Here is a 12,387-nt window from a genome sequence, read left to right on the forward strand (position 1 = left end):
CATCCACAATATCTTTTAACTAAACATATAATCAAAAAATCAGAAATTGAAATGTGGGCATTAGAAAAGCTATCGTCGAAACTAAGGACTTTAGAAATCGGATTAAAAATAAAGCTAAGTCGATAAAAGTTTCTTACGTATTTGAGGCAACCTTAGTTGCTAGAAATCTTTCCACAGATTAGTCATACTGGTGTTATTTTCCTTATTTTTTACTAGAGGTAAATTTTTACTAAAAGTAACGTATTGTAAATAATATCGTTGAAGGCTATTTACAATTAAAAATGATATGTTCGAGTTATTATAAAGGTGAAGTGATATAATTCCTCTATTAGGATATTAATTTAGGTTACCGATCACTACAGATATATAATATTAATAACCCATTAATAAAGTACCATGAACATCTAAAAATTGATAAATAAAAATAACGTACAAATAAATAAATAAAAAAGAACTCAGAATTGCAAGAGTGCATAATATTGTAGGATACAAGTATCTTTTATAAAAAAACACTAAACATTTTGCATGTTACTTATTAATTTAATTCGATGAATATAATAAAATAATTGTCTATAACAACAATAATTGACGACTACCTTTGAAGCTAGCTTCCGCCCTTAACTTTGCCCGCGCTCGAGGGGGCATGTTCTTCGACTTTTTCTGTACTCTTGAATACGAGAAGATTTGATCAGTTGAGAAGTTAACCGATAAAAACTAACTTTCGCATTTATAATATATTTGTAAGGATTAAAGACATAAAATAATAATTCGACACTGTGTTGTTAATCGAATCTAATTTAGAACATTCAATTAATCCATATAAAATATTAATTTAATACGATGAATGTAAAACGTGACGTCAGTGAGAACAAAAAATATATGCAACACAATCCAGTTTTTGCGATCAAAAAACAAGAAAATAAAAAGCAATGGAAATAATTGATATTGAAATTCATTTTAATCACGTTTTAGCATCAAGGATTTCCTACGCTAAATTACATATTGCTAATATATTTTATAATCTTTATGTTATTTTTATTTAGGAAATATCTTATTTGTATATTAAAATATTTATTGTGTAATATCAAACTATTTTAGTACATATTTATATTTTTTCCATCTTAACATAAACTTTCCATTCGATTTTTTTTATCAGATCACCAGAGATCATCGAGTTCAATACTTTGCGCGTCAAGGTCGAGTTCTATCTCTGAAAGAATATTTAAATAAATTATTTAAATAAATACTGGTGGTAGGGCTTTGTGCAAGCTCGTCTGGGTAGGTACCACCCACTCATCAGATATTCTACCGCAAAACAGCAATACTTGATATTGTTGTGTTCCGGTTTGAAGGGTGAGTGAGCCAGTGTAATTACAGGCACAAGGGACATAAAATCTTAGTTCCCAAGGTTGGTGGCGCATTGGCTATAAGCGATGTTTGACATTTCTTACAATGCCAATGTCTAAGGGCGTTTGGTGACCACTTACCATCAGGTGGCCCATATGCTCGTCCACCTTCCTATTCTATAAAAAAAAAAAAAACCTATAAATATATCATGATATTTAGTCCATAATTACCTATTAAATAAAACAGTCAATACTAATCCTTATGCGTGATAAGTTTAAAACCTATGTTTGTTATATTTTATAAGTATTTTTCATAGAACAGATGTAGTTAATATTACGTAGGTCTCATCAGGTATGTCACGGTAGCACGCGAAAGCGATCCCGTGGCGCTCCTCGTTAAGACGTAAAGGGTACCGCTGGTTTTTTAGTGGGTATTCCGATGTTCGGGGCGCACTCTGTGCCTTGGACACCGGCGAGCCCCACATACCCCCCTACTGTTCCCGGAAACGCGTAATGCGATTTTCCAGCATTAAAAAAAAGGTCTCATTAGGTATCCTATTCTAAAATTGAGGATAATTATTGATAGCAGCTTCGAGTATTTTAGACATTTATATCTACTTAAGTATTCTTAGTAAGGAAACAAGTTCAAGAAATCTAGGCTAAGTTCGTAATATAATACTTTACCGATAATAACTAAATATTCAGAGAACTCTTAAAAGCTACCTAGACTATAATATTACACTCCACGGGTTGCCTTACAATATTTAAACTTAAAAAAAGTTAATAAAGATTTTTTGTAATTTGTAGGAAAGTATAGGAACAAATAGATTATTTCATGCTAAGTGCCTTATTCATATTTCCATACAACTTGTAGAAAGTATTGAAAAAATGAGGTAAATGCGCTAACAATAAATGTTAGCCCTTGTGCCTCCGTTACACTTCTACGCATCATTTCAGTCGGAACTAATAGATTGTTTTTGTGTATCATTTCATATTTTAGCTTTAATTACTACATTATATTATAAAACAAAGTCTCCGCCCTATCCGTCTGTTTGTCTGAACGCGATGAACTCAAAAACTTCCGTACGGATTTTTATACCTGGACCAATGGACAGAGTAATTCAATTCATGAAGAAAGTTTAGGTGTATAATTCATTAAGGTTTTGCATAATAATAAATATTCTGGGACATTATTCACACACGGCCATCTGATCCCAAACTAAGCGGAGCTTATACTATGGAAACCAGAAAACTGATTTACTACATATACTACTTTTCTTTTGTAAATACATACTTATACGTAATTACACTCAGACTCAGGACAAACAGACATGTTCATGCGCACAAATGTCTGTCCTGGGTGGGAAGCGAACCCACAACCTTCGGCGTGAAAGGCAAGTATTTGGAAGCTTGTTGCTCATTCACGCAAAAATTGCTGAACGAAATGAAGCTTTGAATAGAGATATCTTACACCCTGTCTTAACACATAAGCCTAACACTTCGTCCTCCTCTAACACGCAGGTGTAGCCGCTGGCGGAGGCTAGTATAAAGTAAAACCCTATTGTTAGACCATTATAAGCTACACTAATGACGCGAATTAATTTTAAATTGATTATACAGTATTTATATATATTAAAACACTTATATACGTTATAATGGTATTTGTGGTCACATTATTAGTCTATATTACAAATACATAGATAGATATTAGACAGAAGATCGAAGTAATGACAGTTTCCAATTGGTTGGCATTCCACAGGTCGAAATGCGTATTTTACCAACACCAAAGTATTTCTAAGTAAAAATGCACAGAATTTACGAAAATATCTTGTGCCTATATAAATTATTTACTTTATTTTGTTTATATATATTTTTAGTTTATGACACTATCGAATGCACCGTTTTCTTAACTCGTTTTGCTTGTTAACACGTGATAAATAATTATTATTAATCACTCCAGGCCTTACTCTAGTTCATATCATTCAAATTTAAATATTGAATCATAATTAGATTCAGGTAACCCAGTTAGGTATAAAATAATTAATGTAGTATTTATTTTCTGATAATTGAATTTGGAATTTTAATTTTATAAAAAAATAAGTTAACATAATACATAAAAACCGAAAGGCCTAGAATATACTAAAGCTCAGAACAACCCTAATAAACGGATGTATTTATATTACTGCTATTAAAAGTGTAAAAATATATCAAATTACAAAAGCACATTTCTTAAACAAATTATAACGACTTTATGTAAATAGCGTACGAGAAAGAAGTTATACACCATCTAGTAATAGTATATGTTAGAAGTTTCTAGAAATACTAGAAACATTCCCTAAATGACTTCCTGCGTTGCTGAAACGAAAAGATTTGCAACATGAGATAAACAATAGTCTGCTGGAAGAGGTCAAAACCTTGGCATTACGCTTTGTGTCAAGAGTCGCGTGTATACGTCACACGGAAAAATTGTAAATTATTACTAAGTTACTTCTAACTTACCTTTTTAGTTTTTGTGCGTTCCATATATGTATAATAGTATATAAAGGCGTGAACACGGAGACTGCTAATCAGTAACGAACTCTAAATCGGCGATCACACATCTTACCCAGGTACGCGATATTTAAATTTATCTTACAAATAAAATATTATTTTAATTAATATAAATGTTTGTTAGTGGTATCTATTAAGTATAAAATAAAATATTAATTTTAATATTTGAAAATTAATTTAATATTATATTTCATTATTTAATGCTTAAAACTAAATTAAATTATGGATTTTTTTATGTATTTAAAAGATTGAATTACAAAAAAACAATAATTTTAATCACTAAAATTTAACAGTAATAGCCTGTTAATATCCCACTGCTGGGCTAAGGCCTCCTCTCCATTTTGAGGGGAAGGTTTGGAGCTTATTCCACCACGCTGCTCCAATGCGGGTTGGTAGAATACACATGTGGCAGAATTTCAATGAAATTAGACACATGCAGGTTGCCTCACGATGTTTTCCTTCACAGTCAAGCGCGAGATAAACATATAAACACCAATTAAGTGCATGAATATTCAGTGGTGCTTGCCCGTGTTCGAACCCACGATCATCGGTTAAGATTCAGGCGTTCTAACCACTAGGCGTTTTTCTAGACTAAAATTTAAATAAAAATTAATGAAACTATTTTTTCTGGCTTTCAGTGCCCACACAATATTTAACTGATGTGTTCATAAAATTAAAATAAAATCTTATTCCCCTAATAATAAAAATCATGTTTTGGTAAATTTAATCTTTAGTTTAATTGTAATTTATGGGTTTCTTTAAACAAAACCCAACCAAACTTAATAATTTTATTATAGTTAACATATCATAACTTAAAACTATACTTGTATATTTTTTATTTTCTTGATTTATTACTACGGAAATATTAACCATTCCTTACATCGCCAAAGCGCTATCAACCTTGGGAACTAAGATGTTATGTCCCTTGTGTCTGTAGTTACACTAGCTTACTCACCCTTCAAAATGTAACACAACAATACTAAGTATTACTGTTTGGGTATTTACGTGATGATGTCCTAACCAGACCGGCTGCAAAGCCTTATCACCACGAAAAACATAGTTTGTCATATCATTGTTCCATCGCCTTATATGAAATTGATATTGACTGATTAAAAGTTCATTACGAGTACATATAACTTCCCATGAATTTTTCATAAAACATATAGTATTTTTAGTATGTCTTAAATTGTATTTTATTATTCCATTTTTGACCTCTATCGGACTAAATTTTGAAGCTGATTAAGTAATGTTAGTTAGTTATTATATTTATAAATATAATAAAATTTTTGACAATTTAATATGGTCTATTATTTTCATAGCTTGAGTACGAATTATAAAATAAAGTGATATATTATTAGTTATTCATGCGTTATAATACGTTGAGTACAATTTCATAAATATTAACAATTTTAGTGATTTGTAGGTACATTAAAAAAGTTCGTGCCGACTTTGAAACACAACTAATATCATTTTGGCATACCTTTATAAAATTCCAAATTTTCTATTTTGAAACCCGTTCTTTTAGTACCTACCGAAAATCAGAGCAAACTGGTCTGACAGCCTAGTAAAACAAATCTTGCTTTTTCAGAATATTACAATGAAGGTCATACTCTGCTTGTTCGCCTTAATGGCCATTACCCTAGCTCGTCCTGAAGAAAAATACACTGATCGTTATGACAATATCGATCTGGATGAAATCCTGAACAATCCTCGTGTCCTAGAAAATTACTTCAAATGTATTATGGATCAAGGAAAGTGTACACCTGATGGAAAGGAACTTAAATGTAAGTAATATGAATATAACGTTATTAAAAACTTCTCATAAACCAAAGGCTCATTCAAATATATACCAAAACTGATTCATTTGAGATGAGCCTTTTTGTTACTAATGGACGCTTATTACCTATGAGATTAGAGAAATAATAACGAAAAGCGCTTATAGCTTTTCTGACTTCTGTAGCGTTAATCATATTGCAAGAAAAAGGGCAAAATTATAAAATCCGAATGAACTGTAAAAAAAGAGAAATATTACACTGTTTTAAAGATTAATCAAAATTAATTTTAAAAAGTCTAGAAAACTGGTGACTTTAATTATGATTTTAATTTGGAGTTGGCGTTTTGGCAGTAAACATAAATCGGGGCGAGTAAAGTAAAAATATAATTATACCAAGTAGAAGGCTCGTTTTTTTGTATTTGTTTTTGTTTTGATATAGAGGTATTTGATAAAAAGGTACGGTAAGGTACCTACCTTACCGTACCTTTTTATCAAATGTAAATATTGATCGGACTTTTACCTGCTGACGTCGATGATACTTATAAAAAGTAATGTTGGTGCTAATGTGATTGAATCATGCTCAATAAATCATTTATAAATAATTACAACAACGAAAGATCACATACAAGACGAAGTTTAATTATATGAATCATTGCAAATTATAAAAATATTTATTTATGAGCTGTTATAGCATTAACAACAAATGCTTAATTCTCATTTTATCATACGCTTTTTATCATTGTATCATACGCTTTATGCCTAATATAGCGTTTAATTTATTTCATTCGTTAACAACCCACAATTTAAATTTGTATATAATAACGGAGCGTTTAAGGTAGTATGTCATTTACAGGATGTATCAGTAATTATAATTGGAAGTAGATTCTCAGTGCCAAATGATTATTGAATAGCCCTGACCAACTTTTAAAGATCATTGTCACCAGATTATTATGTAAATAGCTGTTATGTTTCTCCCTGCATGTCTTTATAAATCTTTAGTTTATATGGCAATCTATATAACTTCGCTTGTTATACTAACATTAGTATAGTTTCTTTTATTAGAACTATTCAGTATGTTTCAAAGGCTTATTCAATGGATTGATATTGAATGGATGTAATCACTGGATTAGATCAATGATTTTACTCGGGCCATACAGTTTTTTTAATATAACTCATGTCGCAATAAGCGGTGAAGGGGTAAATCGTGAGTAAACCCATTGACCCAAACCCTTCAGTCTTTGTCCAGTGCCGAGAAAGTCATTAAAAGGCTATAAATATTTAATTTATAAATATTAAAACAATATATATTCTCTTTTATTTCAGCACACATGCAAGAAGCCTTGAAGGATGAATGTGCCAAGTGCACTGAGGCTCAGAAGAGGGGCACAGATAAGGTGATGGGTCATCTTATTAACCATAAGAAGGATTACTGGGATCAACTCACCGCCAAGTACGACCCTGATCACAAACTAAGGGAGAAATACGAAACAAAATTGAAAACTTTGACTAAAGTTTAAAATAAAGTCTTTTAAAATGTAAACATCATTTATAAATCTACACATTACTGATGAATAAAGAAATTATTTGAATTTATGATCTGTCTTATTTGTTTTATATATAGTTTGTTTATTTTTTTTGTTTCCAGCAAAATGTTAGCTTTTGAATGATTTTGCATTACTCTGTACAGGTTTTAATTTTGATAATATATGTTCTTTTAGTAATTATTATTATACATACAAAAAAATTGCTTGGAAACCAAAATAAATAAATAAGGTTTTAGAATGAAAGATACGAACAAACTTTTTAGGATAGTGTACAAATGCCATCTTCGTCCTAGTTAGCCGAAAGCAACATAATTTGTTTTACTGTGTCATTGAAATATATTTTGATACGGAAAGTAACGAGCATGACACTTGTTAGAAAAATTATTGAATCGTTATAAACATTGGTCCTTTATTTTTTCTTATATGTTTCCGAGCGACAAATGTCTTATAATTTATTTAGTTTTAATAATATTTCTTTAAATTTACATAATTAACGTATGTAAATGTATAAGCTAGCTCCCCGCCGCGTAATTTACTAATAAAGAAAATATGAAATACGCTTAGCGAGAAAATATTAATCAGGTATCATTATTTTATAAAGTTTATATATAAGTATGTCATAAAGTAAAAATATAAATAATATGATAACTGGTTTGAGCTGTAACTTCTTTGTGAAACATAGATCAAAATTTCATGTCACAGCAAAGCACAGATACTTTTATAATAATATTAGATACTAACACTCTCCGAAATGCGACATTGTACGTAGTTTTTTTTCTGTTACGCATAACAAAAAATGTCTTCTCATATTGCCAATCTTTGCATTTGTTATAGAATCTTTATATATGAAATAGATTTTATATTTATAAACAAAATTCAGTAACAACAACCACAAGGGCTAGCATACGACTAAATAAATTAAATAAATTAACGACTCTTAAAATACGGAAGTTTAAGAGTACATTGAACTCAAAAAAAAAAATCTTTTATGATAAAGACAATTGTTACAAATCAAGGAAAAACCGAAACACGTTTTTTTTACTTTCAACGACAACTAGGAACTTATAAATGTGTATAAAAACTTCTACCCTGTAAAGATTATTATCATTCATTATTTGTGTGTGAAAGTCATCGTGCAAAATAAAGTTTACTATTGATTATATTAAGGTTCTTTTAAAAGTGGATATCATAAAGGTAACAAACATATACTTTTTCATGATTAAAATTAAATAATATAATACATAGTAAAGTAAAGTAAAGTAAACAGCCTGTGAATGTCCCACTGCTAGGCGAACGCCTCCTCTCCCTTTTTGAGGAGAAGGTTTGGAGCTTATTCCACCACGCTGCTCCAATGCGGGTTGGAGGAATACCCATGTGGTAGAATTTCAGTGAAATTAGACACATACAGGTTTCCTCACGATGTTTTTCTTTGCCGTCAAGCACGAGATGAATTATAATCACAAATTAAGCACATGAAAATTCAGTGGTGCAGCCCGGGTTTGAACCCACGATCATCGGTTAAGTTCTTACCACAGGGCCATCTCGGATTTTTCTGGGCGATCTCTGCTTTTTTCAATATATATACATTGTATTATTACTAATAAAATGCATGATAAAAACTCGAAATGCAATCATATTTTTGATGTAAAACATCTATTGACGCTCCTTGGGATTTGAGATTAAGATTGACTCGTAAGCTGCAAATGGCATTACGCTCTGTATTATTTATTTTACTTCATATTTATTTTTTGGTGGGCAGGGTGTGCGAGTTATTCTGGTTAAGTACCACCCACTTGTTATGTCCCAGTTTGAATCAATTACGATGTTTCACACACACCTGTCGGAAAATCGTAAAACTCTTTCACTGTAAAAGGTTTAATATTTAAAACAATATTGTTTTATTATCATTAAATTAAGGAAGCAATAAAATATTGTAAGAGTAGGTAGTACCTTACCATTTAAATTAAAATAAAAAATACTGTGACAGTCTAAAATGAATATTAAAATTTGTTTTTTTTTTTCAAATAGTTATTTTTTAAACTTTTTTTAATTCGTCATGTTACAGGATTTGTAGATTCAACCACGAATGTTCGGCAAAAATTTCTATCAAAAAAAAAAATTAACCTTTAAACAGACAACTCTTTAAGATCTGTAATTTGTTGTTGGTTTTTTTTCAGAATGAAGCCTGTTACCGTAGCCTGCGTTTTGTTCTTTGTCACGATGGTTAATTCCAAGCCTGCAGAAACGTATACAGACAAATTTGATACTATAGACATCAAAGAGATCCTCGAAAACCGTCGATTACTGATCCCTTTTGTTAAATGTTTATTGGATCAAAGCAAATGTTCACCGGAAGGAAAAGAATTGAAATGTAAGTATTTATTTTTAAGCGCAAGGCCAAAATAGATGCGCCCTAACATGATATTATTATGCCCGTCCCGATATCATACGGGTAAAAATTCATAATCGGGATTCGGGAAAATTATCCCTTTTTAAAGTTGAAATTTTCAAAAATCGCATCTTTGCGTAATTTTCCTTATAAAATGATCCTATGTTTAAAATTTTAGCTTTCTAGAAACAGTAGTTTTGGCTGTTCGTTGATAGGCAGCCAGATAAACAGAAAAATTAGTATAGATTAGTCGCTTTGTTCGTCTAGGGGCTAGTTTATAATGCTGAATATCTCGAGATCCCAGGGTCAAATCCGGGGCAGGGTTTGTAAAAGGTTAATCATAACATCTAAATGCCTCTTCATATTCCTAATTCTAAATACTAATGAAAAGAACACAAAGCGAAACACATTATATTAAACCTTGGTTGGTCGCCACGTCTTCTATGAACGGCCATTTCACGGTTTTATAAAATGATTTTATTCTTAATGAAAAATAATGACAGTCTTATGGTTTCATAGCCCACATCCAGGAAGCTTTGGAGAATTACTGCGCTAAATGCACTGAGGCACAAAAACGCTCGACTCGTGTTGTGATAAGCCATTTTATCAACAATGAACCAGACTATTGGAAGGAACTCACAGCCAAATACGACCCTCAGAACAAGTACGTCAAGAAATATGAGGATGAACTAAAATCTATTAAGTCTTAATGTTAGTCGTTAATGTCAGTAAATATATGGTTTATTCTGTACTTAGATAATATTTCATTTACACAAATAAAAGCATGTATTTTTTCAGATTTTTTTATTTATGTTTCTAAGCGTTGATCATTATTAATATTCTAACATATTATTTTGTTGTTTTATATGACCAAAATACTATTAAGATTTTTAGTATTGTATATCAAAAGAACTTAATCATTTCACTTCAATAATTAAAACTCGTATGTAAATAATTTGATGCTTAATCGTCCGAATTGAGGAAAGCTTCGTATGTTTCCTTGTATTTATTATCGGGATCGTATTTTTTCTTCAGTTCTTCCCAGAATGTCTTCTCGTGTTCACGAATATGGTTAACTACAATGCGTGCTTTGTGTTTTTGTGTTTCCGTACATTTTTCACATGCAGTCTGCATCGCGTCTTTTATGTGTACTGAAATAAGAAAGTCAATGCAGTTATTAGTAAATAAAGTAACGTCATTATATAATTTTGCCTAACTCACGTTTAATTTTTTTAAACCTTTAACAAATAAATCTTCATAAAGTACAAGTAATATACGAATATCATAGAATTTTGAAGATACCTGTCTAACAATTGAATAAAATAAACGATTCTAAAATGCTTCTAAGACCGCTTACCTGTTAAAATGTGAAATCTACCAAGAACAATCGGTGAAAAACATAGCAGTTGATCTGTTCACTCTTTCCATTACAATATGCATATTTACATAAAAAAAAATCTATTTCAGCCACATAATCTTACATGTATTATAAAACAAATTTAGCAGTTACTAGGTATGTCATTAAGAGAGACTAATATCTAATATAAAGACTCAGCCTAGTTTATTTCATGATAGCTGATTCCCAGTCGCATGTGCTCATCGTGTTCATTTTAACACCAACATTGTTTAAGGAAAAGTTAATGTCATATTTATACAAAGTATATTTTTATTAATCTGTGATTGTGACGTACTTAAATCTAGTTTTTATGTGTGAATATAATTACTGGGTGACACTTAAGAATCATCACCTTTTGTAAGGTGAAATAGAACAGGTAAATGGATAAGAAACGATTATTGTGAATGTGACAATTTATAACTTTATGTATAATTATAGTTTAGTTTATGTTAAACACACTCACATCCCCTCTATAAACAAGTAGTCAACCTTGGCCTTAAAATCCGTTACTGTGACACTTGTTTTTTTATTTTAATTACAAACTTACGAATACGAAGCTTAGCTCGTACAACTTGTGTTAGGTTTTTATGTAATAAAACCATCTACTTACATTTGACTTCCTTTCCTTCGGGAGTGCAGCGCCCCTGATCCAAAACGCATTTTATGTACGACGACAACAATCTTCTGTTTGTGGTAATTTCTTTTATATCAATGTTATCGTATCTATCCGTATATTGTTGAGCCAATGACAAACACAAAAGCGTGAAGCCGAAGAGAGACATGAAAATTTTCATTTTGTTAATCTTGTTTTAGTTCGAATAGTATAACGATATCTTCAAAAGTCACTTCCTTTGTAATAAAAATCGATCCATTTCCATCTATTAAATAGGTATAAACTTTGCATTGTGTTTAGTTACGCAATGAGTTAGATTCAGATTCTATTGTTATTTATTTATATAATTAACTTTTAATTACATCAAACACAGAAACAGTCAAGATAGCACCTTTTTGAATAACTTTAGTTTTAATTAATTATGTTTTTCCACGCTTATAATTAAGGTTTATAATGACGCTATACCTCACTGTTTATTTTATCGTCTCGCTATATTTTTCAGTAGTAAACTTTGTAATACAACTATAATTTAACATGTTCACAAGTCTATGCGTTTTGTGAACGTATCTTAAACAATCATAATCAAATGAAGCTTTTTTTCTTCAAAAGACTCAGCTCAAAACCCATAGATAAATAAGCTATTACATTAAAATAAAATTACGCGTTAATATTCCGTGAGTCTTGTGATATAAGACATTATGTCCCCTGAGGTAACCTCGGGCTTACATGTACTTTAACCCAACCTATCAGCCAATCATAAGCTAATTGTAATATG

At 30.7% G+C, this 12,387-nt stretch overlaps 3 protein-coding genes across 4 annotated transcripts; 2 read left to right on the forward strand and 1 right to left on the reverse strand.

Annotated features, from left to right (window-relative positions):
- The first annotated feature begins 3,842 nt into the window (after positions 1 to 3,842).
- LOC126774901 (ejaculatory bulb-specific protein 3-like) lies at positions 3,843 to 7,263 on the forward strand. The gene is made up of 3 exons (XM_050496559.1): positions 3,843 to 3,955; positions 5,485 to 5,680; positions 6,994 to 7,263. The coding sequence occupies exons 2-3, from the start codon at positions 5,494 to 5,496 to the stop codon at positions 7,185 to 7,187; spliced, it is 381 nt and encodes a 126-aa protein (XP_050352516.1). The 5' UTR covers positions 3,843 to 3,955; positions 5,485 to 5,493; the 3' UTR covers positions 7,188 to 7,263.
- Positions 7,264 to 8,169: 906 nt separating this feature from the next.
- LOC126774900 (allergen Tha p 1-like) lies at positions 8,170 to 10,569 on the forward strand. Of its 2 annotated transcripts, XM_050496557.1 has the most exons (3): positions 8,170 to 8,408; positions 9,392 to 9,585; positions 10,123 to 10,569. In XM_050496557.1, exons 2-3 carry the CDS (start codon positions 9,393 to 9,395, stop codon positions 10,311 to 10,313), a joined length of 384 nt encoding a protein of 127 aa, XP_050352514.1. In that variant the 5' UTR covers positions 8,170 to 8,408; position 9,392; the 3' UTR covers positions 10,314 to 10,569. The 2 variants fall into 2 exon arrangements, with proteins under 2 accessions (XP_050352514.1, XP_050352515.1); XM_050496558.1 differs by lacking the exon at positions 8,170 to 8,408 and having other exon boundaries at positions 9,372 to 9,585.
- On the reverse strand, positions 10,542 to 11,841 carry LOC126774907 (allergen Tha p 1-like). Its single transcript, XM_050496564.1, has 2 exons — positions 11,610 to 11,841; positions 10,542 to 10,754 (listed from the first exon to the last, which is right to left on the reverse strand). Exons 1-2 carry the CDS (start codon positions 11,791 to 11,793, stop codon positions 10,567 to 10,569), a joined length of 372 nt encoding a protein of 123 aa, XP_050352521.1. The 5' UTR covers positions 11,794 to 11,841; the 3' UTR covers positions 10,542 to 10,566.
- Positions 11,842 to 12,387: the final 546 nt, after the last annotated feature.

The sequence above is a fragment of the Nymphalis io genome, chromosome 17 (assembly GCF_905147045.1).
Source record: "Nymphalis io chromosome 17, ilAglIoxx1.1, whole genome shotgun sequence".
Lineage (NCBI taxonomy): Eukaryota > Metazoa > Arthropoda > Insecta > Lepidoptera > Nymphalidae > Nymphalis > Nymphalis io.

Bases quoted from the DNA above. Each gene is read 5' to 3' on its own strand.
- LOC126774901 (XM_050496559.1), top strand. From the start codon at position 5,494: ATGAAGGTCATACTCTGCTTGTTCGCCTTAATGGCCATTACCCTAGCT. The intron at 5,681-6,993 runs GTAAGTAATATG...CTTTTATTTCAG, and splicing joins TGATGGAAAGGAACTTAAAT to CACACATGCAAGAAGCCTTG.
- LOC126774900 (XM_050496557.1), top strand. From the start codon at position 9,393: ATGAAGCCTGTTACCGTAGCCTGCGTTTTGTTCTTTGTCACGATGGTT. The intron at 9,586-10,122 runs GTAAGTATTTAT...ATGGTTTCATAG, and splicing joins GGAAGGAAAAGAATTGAAAT to CCCACATCCAGGAAGCTTTG.
- LOC126774907 (XM_050496564.1), bottom strand. From the start codon at position 11,793: ATGAAAATTTTCATGTCTCTCTTCGGCTTCACGCTTTTGTGTTTGTCA. The intron at 10,755-11,609 runs GTAAGTAGATGG...TTCTTATTTCAG, and splicing joins CGAAGGAAAGGAAGTCAAAT to TACACATAAAAGACGCGATG.